Source organism: Girardinichthys multiradiatus, chromosome X, assembly GCF_021462225.1.
Source record: "Girardinichthys multiradiatus isolate DD_20200921_A chromosome X, DD_fGirMul_XY1, whole genome shotgun sequence".
In the NCBI taxonomy this organism is placed as follows: Eukaryota; Metazoa; Chordata; class Actinopteri; order Cyprinodontiformes; family Goodeidae; genus Girardinichthys; species Girardinichthys multiradiatus.
The window spans coordinates 6,269,359-6,282,912 of NC_061817.1; the positions used below are offsets into that span (position 1 = coordinate 6,269,359).

The 13,554-nt window shown below is 35.8% G+C and overlaps 2 protein-coding genes across 3 annotated transcripts in view; both read right to left on the bottom strand.

The window, feature by feature from the left end:
- LOC124863201 (nucleoside diphosphate kinase 3-like) overlaps positions 1 to 533 on the bottom strand; it is a 3,766-nt gene extending 3,233 nt beyond the window's left edge. For both annotated transcript variants that reach the window (XM_047357492.1, XM_047357491.1), the window contains exon 1: positions 406 to 533. In XM_047357492.1, coding sequence (XP_047213448.1) covers positions 406 to 451 — 46 coding nt within the window. In that variant the 5' untranslated portion in view covers positions 452 to 533. The remainder of the gene's footprint in view (positions 1 to 405) is intronic.
- Positions 534 to 10,313: 9,780 nt separating this feature from the next.
- LOC124863288 (28S ribosomal protein S34, mitochondrial-like) lies at positions 10,314 to 13,118 on the bottom strand. Its single transcript, XM_047357613.1, has 4 exons — positions 12,993 to 13,118; positions 12,469 to 12,822; positions 11,389 to 11,431; positions 10,314 to 10,728 (listed from the first exon to the last, which is right to left on the bottom strand). The coding sequence occupies exons 2-4, from the start codon at positions 12,784 to 12,786 to the stop codon at positions 10,430 to 10,432; spliced, it is 660 nt and encodes a 219-aa protein (XP_047213569.1). The 5' UTR covers positions 12,787 to 12,822; positions 12,993 to 13,118; the 3' UTR covers positions 10,314 to 10,429.
- Between the last annotated feature and the right edge of the window lie 436 nt (positions 13,119 to 13,554).

Genomic DNA, 13,554 nt, shown 5'->3' on the forward strand with positions numbered 1-13,554 from the left:
ATATCAGATCCCGCAGTCTGCGCACGAGCACAAATCTTCCCAGTAAGCAGCGCGTGGACCTCTGAGCTAATAATAGAACGATGAATCAACTTTTCTGACAATGAGGAGCACAAATGAGACGCGCTGCATGCTATTGGACCAGCATCTGGGAGAACACATTAGTTAGTAATGATTAATTAGTTCGGGTTGTTTTAGTCACAAGTCAAAGTCTGAGCCACAGCAAGGTTCCAGTTAAAGTTAGAGCGCTTCGTAACACCTCTGTTCCCGGTACAATTGCCGTCTTCAGCTAACCGAGGAGTCGCCTCTGCCCGGGCATCTCCTGGAAGCTGAGAATATTACCCAGTAAAACTCAGGGCGAGGCTCGGTGAACCACTGCTCAGCTACTGACATGCATACACCACCAACCTGACTGAAAGAAGTGAGCGAAAATGGACAGAAACAGGCAGATCATTGTCGATGCAGGACGGAGCAGACTATCTGGGAGAATGAAGGCTACGTCACGTTGCTAAGGAATGCTCCAAAGCGCGAGCCAGTATGGCAAGCTAAGATGTCATTTAATGAGTAGGTTAGGACCTGGTCTTTCCTGGTACAAATTAGGGCTGTCTCTAGCTTTGTTGGGGCCCTGCGCGAGAGGCTGTTTGAGGGCCCATGGCTTGCCAAACTACATGTCAGAGGTGTGGGATTCATTAGTTGTTTCACAAACATGCAACAATCTATTGGTCTTCACAATCCAAACATTTCTAATAATCTCTTACGAATATTAAACACCTTAATTTGAGCTACTTAAGCCACGTAACTGATAAAAAATTATAATACATGGGAAAGAACAACCCTTCATATATTCAATAATGAAAAATATATTTAGTCAAATTTTCAAGGCAGCTCAAATTCTTATCCCCTACAATAAAAAATGAAATAAAACAATAAATAAATGGAGAGGACAAAGCCCCATGAAAATCAAGGCAGACTGTGGCCTGGAATAAAAATACTTAATTGTACTGCAAAAAATGCAAGCCACAGCTTATCCTAATTTATTTTATTAGAAGTTTTTTTTTTTTTTTTCAATTAACTGATAGATGAAGTCACAATTTTGTTTATCTTCAGATAAAGGTGAACATTCAGGTTTGCCTGAAACATCTAAAAGTAAATTTTATACAAATTATCAATTCTAGATATGGTGAGGATGGCCTATGATTTTCTTTATTGTTATTGGGAAAAGTCTTATTGTGATAGCAATCACAATTTATTGTGATGATGTTTGCAAACCCCCAAAACTAAGAGGGTTGTTCCTTTTGCTCTTTTTCAACTTTTGGTTCCATGAGGGCATCAATAAATGTCAATATATTTAAAAATATAAATGAATGCAGTTAATGTGTGCTGCTTTTCAGCACAATTACACTATTTAATGTAGCCCCAAGTAAATTCAAGTACCATACTTAATAAAATGTTACGTTTGTTTTCAAGAGAGCTCAGTATTTGTGTTTGTATACATCAAATATACAGTCTTATAGATAGCTTTACAATCTATTGCCAATAAAGGCTGTAATGAATTTTTAAATACTTTTTATAATCTATTTTATCATTGTAACAATAAATACTATACGAGAAAACTTTAAATATACTGAAGATCATCCCTAAGATAGGGAAAATGTACTGGTATAAATCTGGAATGGGTAATGTGATTTTATTTGTCCAAGAAAGATCATTTTAGTATCTGAAAAGTTCCTTTTAAATTAGTTGATTAGTTAAATTGATTTCTGAGAGCTGCTGCTTTGGAAATTCCAGTTGCACAAAAGGAATACTTGCTATTTGTGGAGAGTCCCTTTCAGATGCAGCTTCAGGGATCTAGGAAGATACAGGGGTTGGACAATGAAACTGAAACACCTGGTTTTAGACCACAATAATTTATTAGTATGGTGTAGGGCCTCCTTTTGCGACCAATACAGCATCAATTCATCTTGGGAATGACATATACAAGTCCTGCACAGTAGTCAGAGGGATTTTAAGCCATTCTTCTTGCAGGATAGTGGCCAGGTCACTACGTGATACTGGTGGAGGAAAACGTTTCCTGACTCGCTCCTCCAAAACACCCCAAAGTGGTTCAATAATATTTAGATCTGGTGACTGTGCAGGCCATGGGAGATGTTCAACTTCACTTTCATGTTCATCAAACCAATCTTTCACCAGTGCTGCGTTTATTGGTGCATTGTCATCCTGATACACGGCACCGCCTTCAGGATACAATGTTTGAACCATTGGATGCACATGGTCCTCAAGAATGGTTGGGTAGTCCTTGGCAGTGACGCGCCCATCTAGCACAAGTATTGGGCCAAGGGAATGCCATGATATGGCAGCCCAAACCATCACTGATCCACCCCCATGCTTCACTCTGGGCATGCAACAGTCTGGGTGGTACGCTTCTTTGGGGCTTCTCCACACCGTAACTCTCCTGGATGTGGGGAAAACAGTAAAGGTGGACTCATCAGAGAACAATACATGTTTCACATTGTCCACAGCCCAAGATTTGCGCTCCTTGCACCATTGAAACCAACGTTTGGCATTGGCATGAGTGACCAAATGTTTGGCTATAGCAGCCCGGCCGTGTATATTGACCCTGTGGAGCTCCTGACGGACAGTTCTGGTGGAAACAGGAGAGTTGAGGTGCACATTTAATTCTGCCATGATTTGGGCAGCCGTGGTTTTATGTTTTTTGGATACAATCCGGTTAGCACCCAAACATCCCTTTCAGACAGCTTCCTCTTGCGTCCACAGTTAATCCTGTTGGATGTGGTTCGTCCTTCTTGGTGGTTTGCTGACATTACCCTGGATGTCGTGGCTCTTGATACATCACAAAGACTTGCTGTCTTGGTCACAGATGCGCCAGCAAGACGTGCACCAACAATTTGTCCTCTTTTGAACTCTGGTATGTCACCCATAATGTTGTGTGCATTTCAATATTTTGAGCAAAACTGTGCTCTTACCCTGCTAATTGAACCTTCACACTCTGCTCTTACTGGTGCAATGTGCAATCAATGAAGACTGGCTACCAGGCTGGTCCAATTTAGCCATGAAACCTCCCACACTAAATTGACAGGTGTTTCAGTTTCATTGTCCAACCCCTGAGGATTACCATGTTCAAGAAAAGCAGAGTCCAAATTGCAATTGAAAATTAGGAAATTTAGCTAATACAGCATTATTCTTAGACTGTTTCATGGGGTTACAATTTCAAACCTAAATAATGTGACTTCAAAACTTTGTGGAAATAGAAGGAATTATTTAATTTCCCTTTGGGATTAATAAAGTATTTTTGAATTGAATTGAATTAATAAAAAAAACACAAAAATAAAAATTGTGATTTTCAGTAATAAATCATAACCAGTTATCCCATTACAGCATTTACACTTTATAACTTATGAAACGTCACTACAGCATATGATGTAGCTTTAATAAAATTTACACAGATTTTACTGATGAGCCTTCCTTTGCTACTGAACCAGAGTAGAGGACCTCCTGTCACAGATGGGCAAAATGGACTTCAAATTTAATCACAACATTTCATTGTATTTTTTTTGTGATGATGATAAAAGTGAATGTAAAAAAAGCATTTAAAAATGTCTCCCCCTTTTTTTTGGCAATTGTATGGCTGTCATTGTCATTGCTGTATTTTCAACACAATTTTGCCTGTAAGATACGTATCCATTCAAAAAAAAGACTTCATCAGGACAGCAGTTACCTTAAAGGGGTGACTTTTGTCACTGCACAGCACAAAATAACTTTAATAGCTTTTAATCATATATTCAAATGTATATTTATTTATGTATGCTCTCATGGAACTAATAATGGAGAATATTCTAACAGTAACCATCCCAACAATACTTTCAGTTTGGGGGTTTGCAAACTTCATTAACTGGAATTATTTATCGTCACAGTTTCTTCTTCTTCTTCTTCTTGTATTATTTTTTGGCAGTTGGCAAATAACTTTATGGGTGCATTACCGCCACCGACTGGTATGGAGTGTGGTTCTTCATGGTTTTAAATCTTATTTACTATTACAACAATCAAATTCTATTTATTAATTTAGTTTTCTTGAAAAATCTAATTATAATTTGAATATGTTTGCTGCCTAAACTTCTTTGCAAAGTATCTATCAAAATAAAAATTTCTTTAATACCTTCAAATTCTCTCCTTAAAATTGTTCTTTCTTATTCATATTTCTGACACTTCAATATTACATGTTCTATTGTTTCCTCCTCTCCACAATGATCACATTTTCCTGTATTATGTTTCTTATCTTGAACAATGTAGAATTAAGTCCTGTATGTCCTATTCTTAATCTTGTAATTAATCTTTCCTCTTTTCTACTCCTTCTTCCTGTTCTTACTTCTCCTACTATCTTGTTGATTCTGTAAAACCATCTTCCTTTCTTTTCTCCATCCCACCTTTTTTGCCACTCTTTCCTGATTCTCTGTTTAATTATATTTCTTGCCTCTGACCTACTAATATTAATTATAAAGCTAATGTTGTTTTGTGTTGCCTTCTTTGCTATCCTGTCCATCTCATTCCCTCCAACTCCTACATGTGCTGGTACCCATAAAAACACTAATATTAATCCCATTCTTTGTATTCTAAATAAAGTATGTTTTATTTCCAACAAAATATCTGGTCTACCCACTGATGATTATGTTTTAAACTTAATAATGCTGATCTTCAGTCTGAACAAATGATTGTTTTAATGGTTTTATATCCTCCACCCACTGCACTGCTAACAATATGGCTAATAATTCTCCTGAATATATTGATAATCCATCTGTAATTCTTTTTCCTACTTTTATTTAAATTCTGGTATTATAAATGCTACTCCTATTTTTCATCTGTTTTTGATGCATCTGTGTAAATCTGGACATAATGATAGTAATTGTTTATATATTCTTGTATTATACTTGAATCTAAACTACATTTCGTATCCTTTTCCTTTTTCTTTTCCATCAATGCCATATCCACCACTGCTTCTGGTAATAGCCACGGTGGCACTACTGGCAAAGGCAACATTGAATTTATTTCTTTTCATATATTTGAAATTCTTCTGCTATATTATTGATAATCCAACCAAAACTCTTAACTTGTTTTTTTTCTTTTTCCCAGCATGGTTTTAAAATATCACGTGTGGGATGATCCGGATTATTGCTTTGTAAGTTTATCCAGTAATTTATTGCTAACTGTTTCCTTCTTAGATCTAATGGCATCTCTCCCATCTCTACCTGAAGTGCTGCTATTGGAGTGGTTCTGATTGCTCCTGTACAAATCTTAAAGCTTGATGTTGTATATTGTCTAATTTTATAAGATGAGTGTTTGCTGCTGATCCATAAATTATACTTCCATAATCAATATTTGATCTAATTAATCCTGTATAAATTCTTTTTAATGATGTTCGATCTGCTCCCCAATCAATACCAGCCATACATCTCATAATGTTTAATATTCTTTGCATTTATCTATGATTCTTTCTATATGTACTTTCCATATAATTTTTTCATCAAACCATTTACCTAAAAATTTTATATTTTTACTTGTTCTAAAACTTGATTGTATAATTTTAGTTTTATATTTTCTCTTTTCCTTTTCTGTGTAAACACCATTAGTTTTGTTTTTTCTACTGAGATTTAAATCCCCATTGATTTGCCCATTGTTCTATTCTAATAATCTCATCCTGTATTTTCTTTCAATAAGTTTGATATTACGACCCCTTTTCCATATAGCTCCATCATCTGCAAATAGTGAGCAACCAACTTCCTTACCAATATTTTTAAATACATCATTTATCATTATAGAAAACAATAACGGACTTATAATACTTCCTTGAGGAGTACCATTATCTATTATATATTTATCTGACAATTCTTGACCAATTCTTACTTGTATTGTTCTATTTGATAAAAAATCTTTAATCCAGTTAAACATTTTTCCAGTAATACCCATTTAATTTAATTTAATTAATAATCCTTCAACCCACACCGTGTTATAAGCTTTTTCTATATCATTAAATACAGCTACTACATTTTCTTTGTTTATTTGTGCTCTCCTAATTTCATATTCTAAACATAATGCAGAGTCATTTGTGCTTCTCCCTTTTCTAAACCCATTTTGATTTCTAGATATATACCCATTAATATTTCAATAATATGTTAATCTATTAATCATTTTTTCCCATTATTTTACAAATATTGATGTTAATGCGATCGGTCTATAATTTTCTGGTTTTGTGTTATCTTTCAGGTTTAGCTATTGGAATAATTATTGCTTCCTTCCAGCTCTGTGGCAGCTCTTCCTCCTCCCAGACTTTATTGTATAATTCTAATATTTTGTCTTTTGCTTTGTCATTAAGATGTTCTATCATCATATAGTAAATTTGATCTTTTCCAGGTGATGTATTTTTTGTTTTCCTAATTACAGAGTTCAATTCTCCTTTTGTAAATGGCTCATTTATAAAATTTATATCTACGTTATTTCGCATGAAGTCTTTATATTTCATCTTTGTGATTTCCCTACCTTTCTTCCCCTCTTCACTAACATTACTTGAACTATGAATTTTACTAAATGTTTTAGCTAATATTTCAGCTTTTTCTTTATCTTCCGTTATAGTTATATTATCTATTTTTAATATAGGATATCCATATTCTTTCTAATACCCTTCATTCTTTAATCGTTTTCCAAATTTGATCAATTTTTGTTTCTCTCCCTGCGGTATTACAAAAGTTTCTCAATATTCTCTTTTTGCATGTTTAATGATCTTTCTTACCTTTGCCTGCTTTCTTTTGTACTCAATTAGATTCTGATAAATTGGTTACTTTTTAACATTTCAAATGTTTTATTTCTTAATTTTATTACTTCACTACAATCTTTTGTCCACCATGGCACAATTTTTTATCGTTCTTTCTTCCTCCTTTTTTTATTAACTCTTCTGTAGCCTGTAAGATTTTTATTTTTTTTTACAGATATTTATATTTTAAACTATTTATATCAATTGCATCATCTATTTCTTGCAATTTCTTTTGACTTAAATATAAACATTTTCCCAATCAGCCTTATTAAAGTTCCATCTTTTATATAATTCTGTATTCCTGTATTTATTAATATTCCTGTTATGATTTAATGGGGTAATGATCACTACCTACTGTTGTATCTTTGTCAATGTCCCACTCACAGTTATTGGCTAAACAATTGATACTATGTTAATCAATCACAGACTCTGTTCCTGTTTTACATTAATTATTGTTCCTCTTCCATCATTTATACATACCAAATTTTTTTATTTCCATTATTTCTTCAATAACTTGTCCATTTTTATCATTACATTTTCCCCATAATGTGCTGTTAGCATTAAAATCTCCACACCAGACTACTTTTCCTTCTAAGTATCCCATAATTCATCCATCAACTCGAATGATAATATTTTACATGGATTATAAAAATTTATTATTTTACACTTTTCCTTTTTTATTGTAAATTTCAACTACTATGTATTCTAAATTTTTACATTTTCCTAATATCTGATATTGTATCCCTTCTTTTATAATATTCCACAATCCTCCTCTACTTCCTTCTATTCTATCCCTTCTGATACTATTATACCCTTTAAACACAAAATCTAGGTTGGTTTTAACCATGTCTCCTGTATACATATAATTTCTGGTTTTTCTTCAATTCCATCTATATACCATTTAATTCCTGTCCATTAGCGATTAAACTTCTTGCATTCCACTGTAATATTATCATATGTTTCTATCAGCTGGGGTTCCTCCTTGCCTTCCATCTGTTTCCAACTTTTTATTAATGTTTTCCCAAGATCCTTCTTTAAACCCTAAGAACTTTTCTGCTCCTCTGACTATTATTTTAATCTTTTCTGTTTTGTGTTAGCTGTTCAGTGCAGTTAATGACATAAGCTATGAATAATATCAGTTTTTCCACAGACATTGTAACATTTTCCTCTGATTCTACTTTTCTTTGTTGATAATCTGGAATCCTAATTTGACCTTCATCCTTTGTTCTTTCATTCTGGACATTTTTGACTGCTTCAGCATAGTTTATGTTTTTAATCATTTTAATTTGTTGAATTTCTTTTGCTTTCTTCCTTACCTCACATCCCCTGAGTGTGACTATGTTGCCCTCCACAATTACAACATTTTTCGTGCACTTCTTCCCCACAATCTTCAATTCTGTGATCTTCTCCACACTTTGAACATCTTTGTTTTCCTTTGCAGACAGCTGCTATATGACCATATCTCTGACATTTAAAACATCTTAGTGGTGGAGGAATGAAAGGCCTCACAGGAAAACTCAGATATCCTATTTTAACATTTGTGGCCACACCTTTTCTGCAAAGTCTATTAAAATTGATAGGCTTCCTACTCTTCCTCCATTACATTTTTTGTCAGTCTTTTGAGATTTTTTATCTTTGCACCAACAATGCTTTTTTTTATTGTCTATATCTTCCTCCAGAGGAATGCCATAAATTACCCCCGAATGATTTTATCTTCTCCTATAATCTTCCTCTCTGTCACAGTTTCTTGCAATGTTTTCCCCTTGTAAGGCCTTTCTTCTTGTTCTTTGGTTTTACACACCACCAGTATATTTCCATCTCTCAATACCTTCACCATTTCAACATCTCCTATCTTTTTTTTTATTTCTCTAGATAGTGAAATAGGACTCAGGTTCTCTTTTTCTTCTTCATTTTTTATCTTTAATATTATTTTACATTCTTCCATTCCAATTTTCCTCCTAACTACTCTCTCTTCTTCAGAACTATTTTCTTCCAGCTCTCTTTTACTCCTTTGGCTGTCTAACATTTTTCCTTCTTCTGCTTTACCTCTTCCGCATCCTCTCCTTCTACTTACTGGCATCCATTCATCAAAGTCCATATTGTCCTCCTGTGTGTCCATTCTGAACCATTCACATACCAGTTTATACCTTTTGCATAAACTATTTAAAGTAAATAATCTCTCAGTATCTATCTGTTCGATACTGTTAACAAAATTCAATCTTGGCAGCGATTCTGTTTCTCACCCTCCCTCCATAAAGCCTAGCAATATAAAAAAGTGCTACTGGCCTACCAGAGCCTTTTTCTGAGGCGCAGTTCTACCCTGATAATCTGTTTTGTATCCTGGTAGTTGAAGAATAAAGCGGTTTGATTATGTATTACAAGGGCCTGCATGCATATTTGGCACAGCAACCAGAAATCAAGGGAGAAAAAGCATAAACTAATGTAGAAATAAATAAGTAAACATCATCATGAGTGAAAAGTGCATTTAAAAAATGCTTTGAATATTATCCAACACAACTTTGAATTTATCTTGTACGTGTTTTGTCTTGTATTTCTATTTGTCAAAGCATCTTACAACTTCCTAAGTTTGCTCCTTGTAAAGTTAGACATCCAAATGTTTCTGGTGCAGCTTCCCCGACTCCCAAGGTGCATGAAGAAGGTCAAAGATCTGGTGGGATGAGGACTTCAGCAACATCTGAAGTACTGGGAAACAACTTTAATAATAGACCATCATGATCCTGATGAAGGCCACAAGCTGAAACGCGTTGGTCTCATTATAAAGCTATACTCTTTCTATATTGCTGTTGTTCTCTACCTTGCTTATATTTTAAAACATATAACATCTTGTAAGTTTACCTTATTAAAAGGACAAGGGGTATATTGTTTCCTATTTTGTTGTCCCAGAATTATTGTTTAGTCTATTCTCAGCAACAAGAACAGGATATGGATCTCTCTTTCTTCAAATAGTTTGGTCTATTTGGTGCATCCGTTTGCTTTCAAATGAAAGTGGATGGATGTTTGTGGTCATATTAACTATTAAAATGAAAGCTAAAACCAGGCTTAATATAAGACAATTACTTTGTTTTGTACCAAACATTTTTTGTAATTTTAGGAAGACGTTAATTTGAAAAAAATCTCACCCTAAAACAAATAGTCTGTCTGCATCAACTCCCTTTGCTGGTGGACCAAATTTGTACCAATCTGGAAATGCAGCTGGGAGCCACAAAGACATCATCCCATGGGCTGCACATGGCCCCCAGGCCACACTTTGGACACCCCTGATTTACAGTATATGGAAAAAATAAGTTTAAATAAAATTTATCTGCACAGCATAGCAGAAATGAACAGTATCAGGGATTTTGTTTGAATACGGTTGTGGACAAACTTTTGTAGAACCGCTTTTACTTAAACTCAACACAGTGGGACATATTTGTTTTTGGTTTTCTTTGTGCAAATGAAATTGATGTAATGAAGAGGACAGCAACCACTAAACGAGTCTGTTTGCTTCTCACTTTTAATATTCAGCACATTTAACACATACACAGTTCTATATCACATCATTTGAGTCCAGGACACAGCAGCTGCTCAAATGAATCCCTGTAGAGTACATTCTCACACCGCTGTCCCCTCTTTCCTCTGATGCTCTTGTTCCTGTCTGCGGAAATAGTCTTTGTTGAGCACCACGTCCCTCTTTAGAGGCAGGGCCGGCTCCTCTGTCACTGCTCTGCCTCCAGCTTTCCCACGCTGTGCCAGCAGCATGGCACGAAGCAGGGGAGGATAGGGGGCGTAGCGCACCGGAGGCTCCGGGAGGGGCTGGAAGTCCCTGAACTGCTGCTCCATGTCTTTGGGAATCAGGCGCCAGTCGTGGTACATCACCTTCTCCACCTCCTTTATCTCACTTTCCTGTTTGCCTTATAAAGACATTTAATTTAGAAAGTATTTATGTGTTTTCTTCTTTACTTGGTGCATTGTTATCACAACAAAAAATACATTTTAGGAAGAGCAGACAATGCACTGGTCTGGTAAACCTAAGCAGAAGCATAACAGGAGGTCATTTTGGACAGAAATGTGTCAGTTTCTAGTAGATTATTACTGTTTCAAAAACACTGAGCTCAAAAATACTAAAGAACATGTAAGAGTAGAAACATTAATTATGTAGTGCCTTGTAAAAATATGTATAAGCCTGAAAATTTTCCTAATTTTGTCACTTTACAACCACAAACACAAGCTGGTGCACAATTGTGAAGTAAAAGGAAACTGATTCAGCCTTCTGTAAAGGCCTCAGATGTTAAACAACATCAGAGAAATGAATTGTAAGGGAAAATCCCAAAACAGAAACGAGTTTATGGTTTTTGCCAAGACACGGTAACTAAATACATAGTCATTTATTTGTGATTTTTTTTCATATTTTTAAGCCAAATATAAACCCTTCAAAACCTATAAAACCTTCAATATGTTTATATGTTCACTAATACTGTTTGTTTATATGTTCATCTTTCGGTGTGTGATTATAAATAATCATATCTGGAATCTTAATAAAGCAGATAAAGCTCAACAGTATCTAAGTTTACCTTTATATGTGAGGGTTCCCCATGCTCTGCCATGATCCATGTCCTGGAAAAGAAAAGAAAACAGATGCTTTAGCTTCAGGATATTTCTTAGTTGGTGTTTTTCTCAAAACAAACATGTTTTCTATTCATTTGTAAACATATTTGGCACATTAATCTGAAAACTCAACACTCATTAGCACTAATGACACAAAGGATTAGCACATATTTACCAGAAAGCCAAGCTGAGACACATTTTACCACTTTGAGAGAAGAAAATGGTGCTTTATGAGTGTTGGTGGTATTGTTGGACAGTGAAATATTCCTCATTTTCCTCAGAAGGCCATCAGAACAGTTAGGGCAGTTAGGAGTCCATCCAGCTGGCCAACTAGGTAATTAATATACAAAATGTAGATGCATGACCCTAGAAAGAAATTATCCTACAAAATATTGAGTCCAAGCAGTCCTTTGCAATCACGAGACTGCACATAATGATATGACTGTGATATGAGTGATTTGGACAGCACCATGGTTGTAGCATAAAACGAAAAACGAGAGGAATCTTTCATTGTTCCTCTTTGCACAATCTTTATATCACCCAGAGTCCACGTTCCCCCCTTTGGTTCACTTCTCTTTAAAGCACACCCCAAAGGCTTTCTAAAGGGTTCAGGGAGATGTTGATTGTATGTCTGCTGAACCATTTCGGTCTAGAGTTGGTCATATGTTTTGGATTTTAATCCTATTAAAAGACCTCAAAGGAAACCCATTTTCAGTCTACCAGATCCCAACAGAACCTGATTTAAAATCTTCTGGTATTTCTAAGAGTTCGTGTTCTTGTGCTCTCTGACAAAGTTACCAGGGTCTTTGGAAAAGAAACAGATCTACAACATCACAGAACCTCTGATACTTAAAGGTGGTTCTTTTCACATATTCACCATATGTTTGTGAGAGCAGGTGTTAGTTGCCAGCAAATGTTAGCACACTCCACGTTTATGACTTTTTGGTTTCTACAAATCCTGAGTAACCAAAACGATTATTGTATAAACAAAAAAAATGCCAAACAACTAATGCGGTGTACAGTACTGTCCTTCACTGACAGCATACCTCAGCTGTGTAGTCCACTTTGATCTTGGTAATCTGCCAGTAGCTGGGCTCTGGGTGGTCCTCCAGCCAGGACTTGCGGGTCAACATTCGGCCCACTCCAAACAGCCGCATCCCCGCCAACAGTGAGAAGAGGTGGCTCTCCCTGCGGACGTCCTGCCAGGCCAACACGGGCAGCATCTTCCCAGTGAGAGGCCGTCTCATCGTCTCGTAGTCCAGGGCATATTTCTGTGACTCCCTCGGTCGGGACTTCAGCTCTCGGTACGCCCGGATCTTCCGAGCCATTTCTGCGATGAGACGAAGTCGCTTCTTTTTCGCCATGACTGCGAGTTGACAAACACCGGGTCACCGTTTACCCTGAGGACGAAAATAGTTACATTTACCTGGTTGGGGAGGAAATTTTACCAGGGTAGCAAACCTCGGTGCTAAAGACGTGTTACATTAACTGACAGGAGTCAATAAACGGCAAACACCTGGCATGAAAATGTCGATATTATTCTAATAATGAAATACATGAATTTCAATACCTGAAAATGACTAAATTTGCTTCTAGTTGACCTCAATAAGCAAAGCACGCATTTCCGCACACATGGTCCGGTTATAAAATAGTCCCTGTAAGAACCTCGATCGTAATTGGGTTCCGCAGCAGATAAATCTTGGTTCCCGATAATAACACTACAACTACTATTACTACTAATACTGCTGCTACTACTACTAATAGTATTAATAATAATAATTCGGGTTATTTTTATGAGTAAAATCGATTATGTACATCATGTCCTTAAATGAGGTGCCCAACAGACAAAATCAACACTTAAGAGATAAATTTACTCTTTTTCAGTGGATGTCTGGAATTCTAGATTTTTCCAAATGTTTTTACTTTAGCCAAAAGAATAGGCTAAACTGTCTTTATTTTTGGAGTTCATCTGGATATGTGGAACGGCACGGTCCTTTTCTTCGAGAATCGAAAGTGTACAGGACAATATAGTTGCTGTTAAGTCAGATTGATTTATTGGAATACAGAGTTAATGTCTGGATTTTAAGCCCATTACCACAGAGCACTGTGAACATATTCACACAACTTAAATG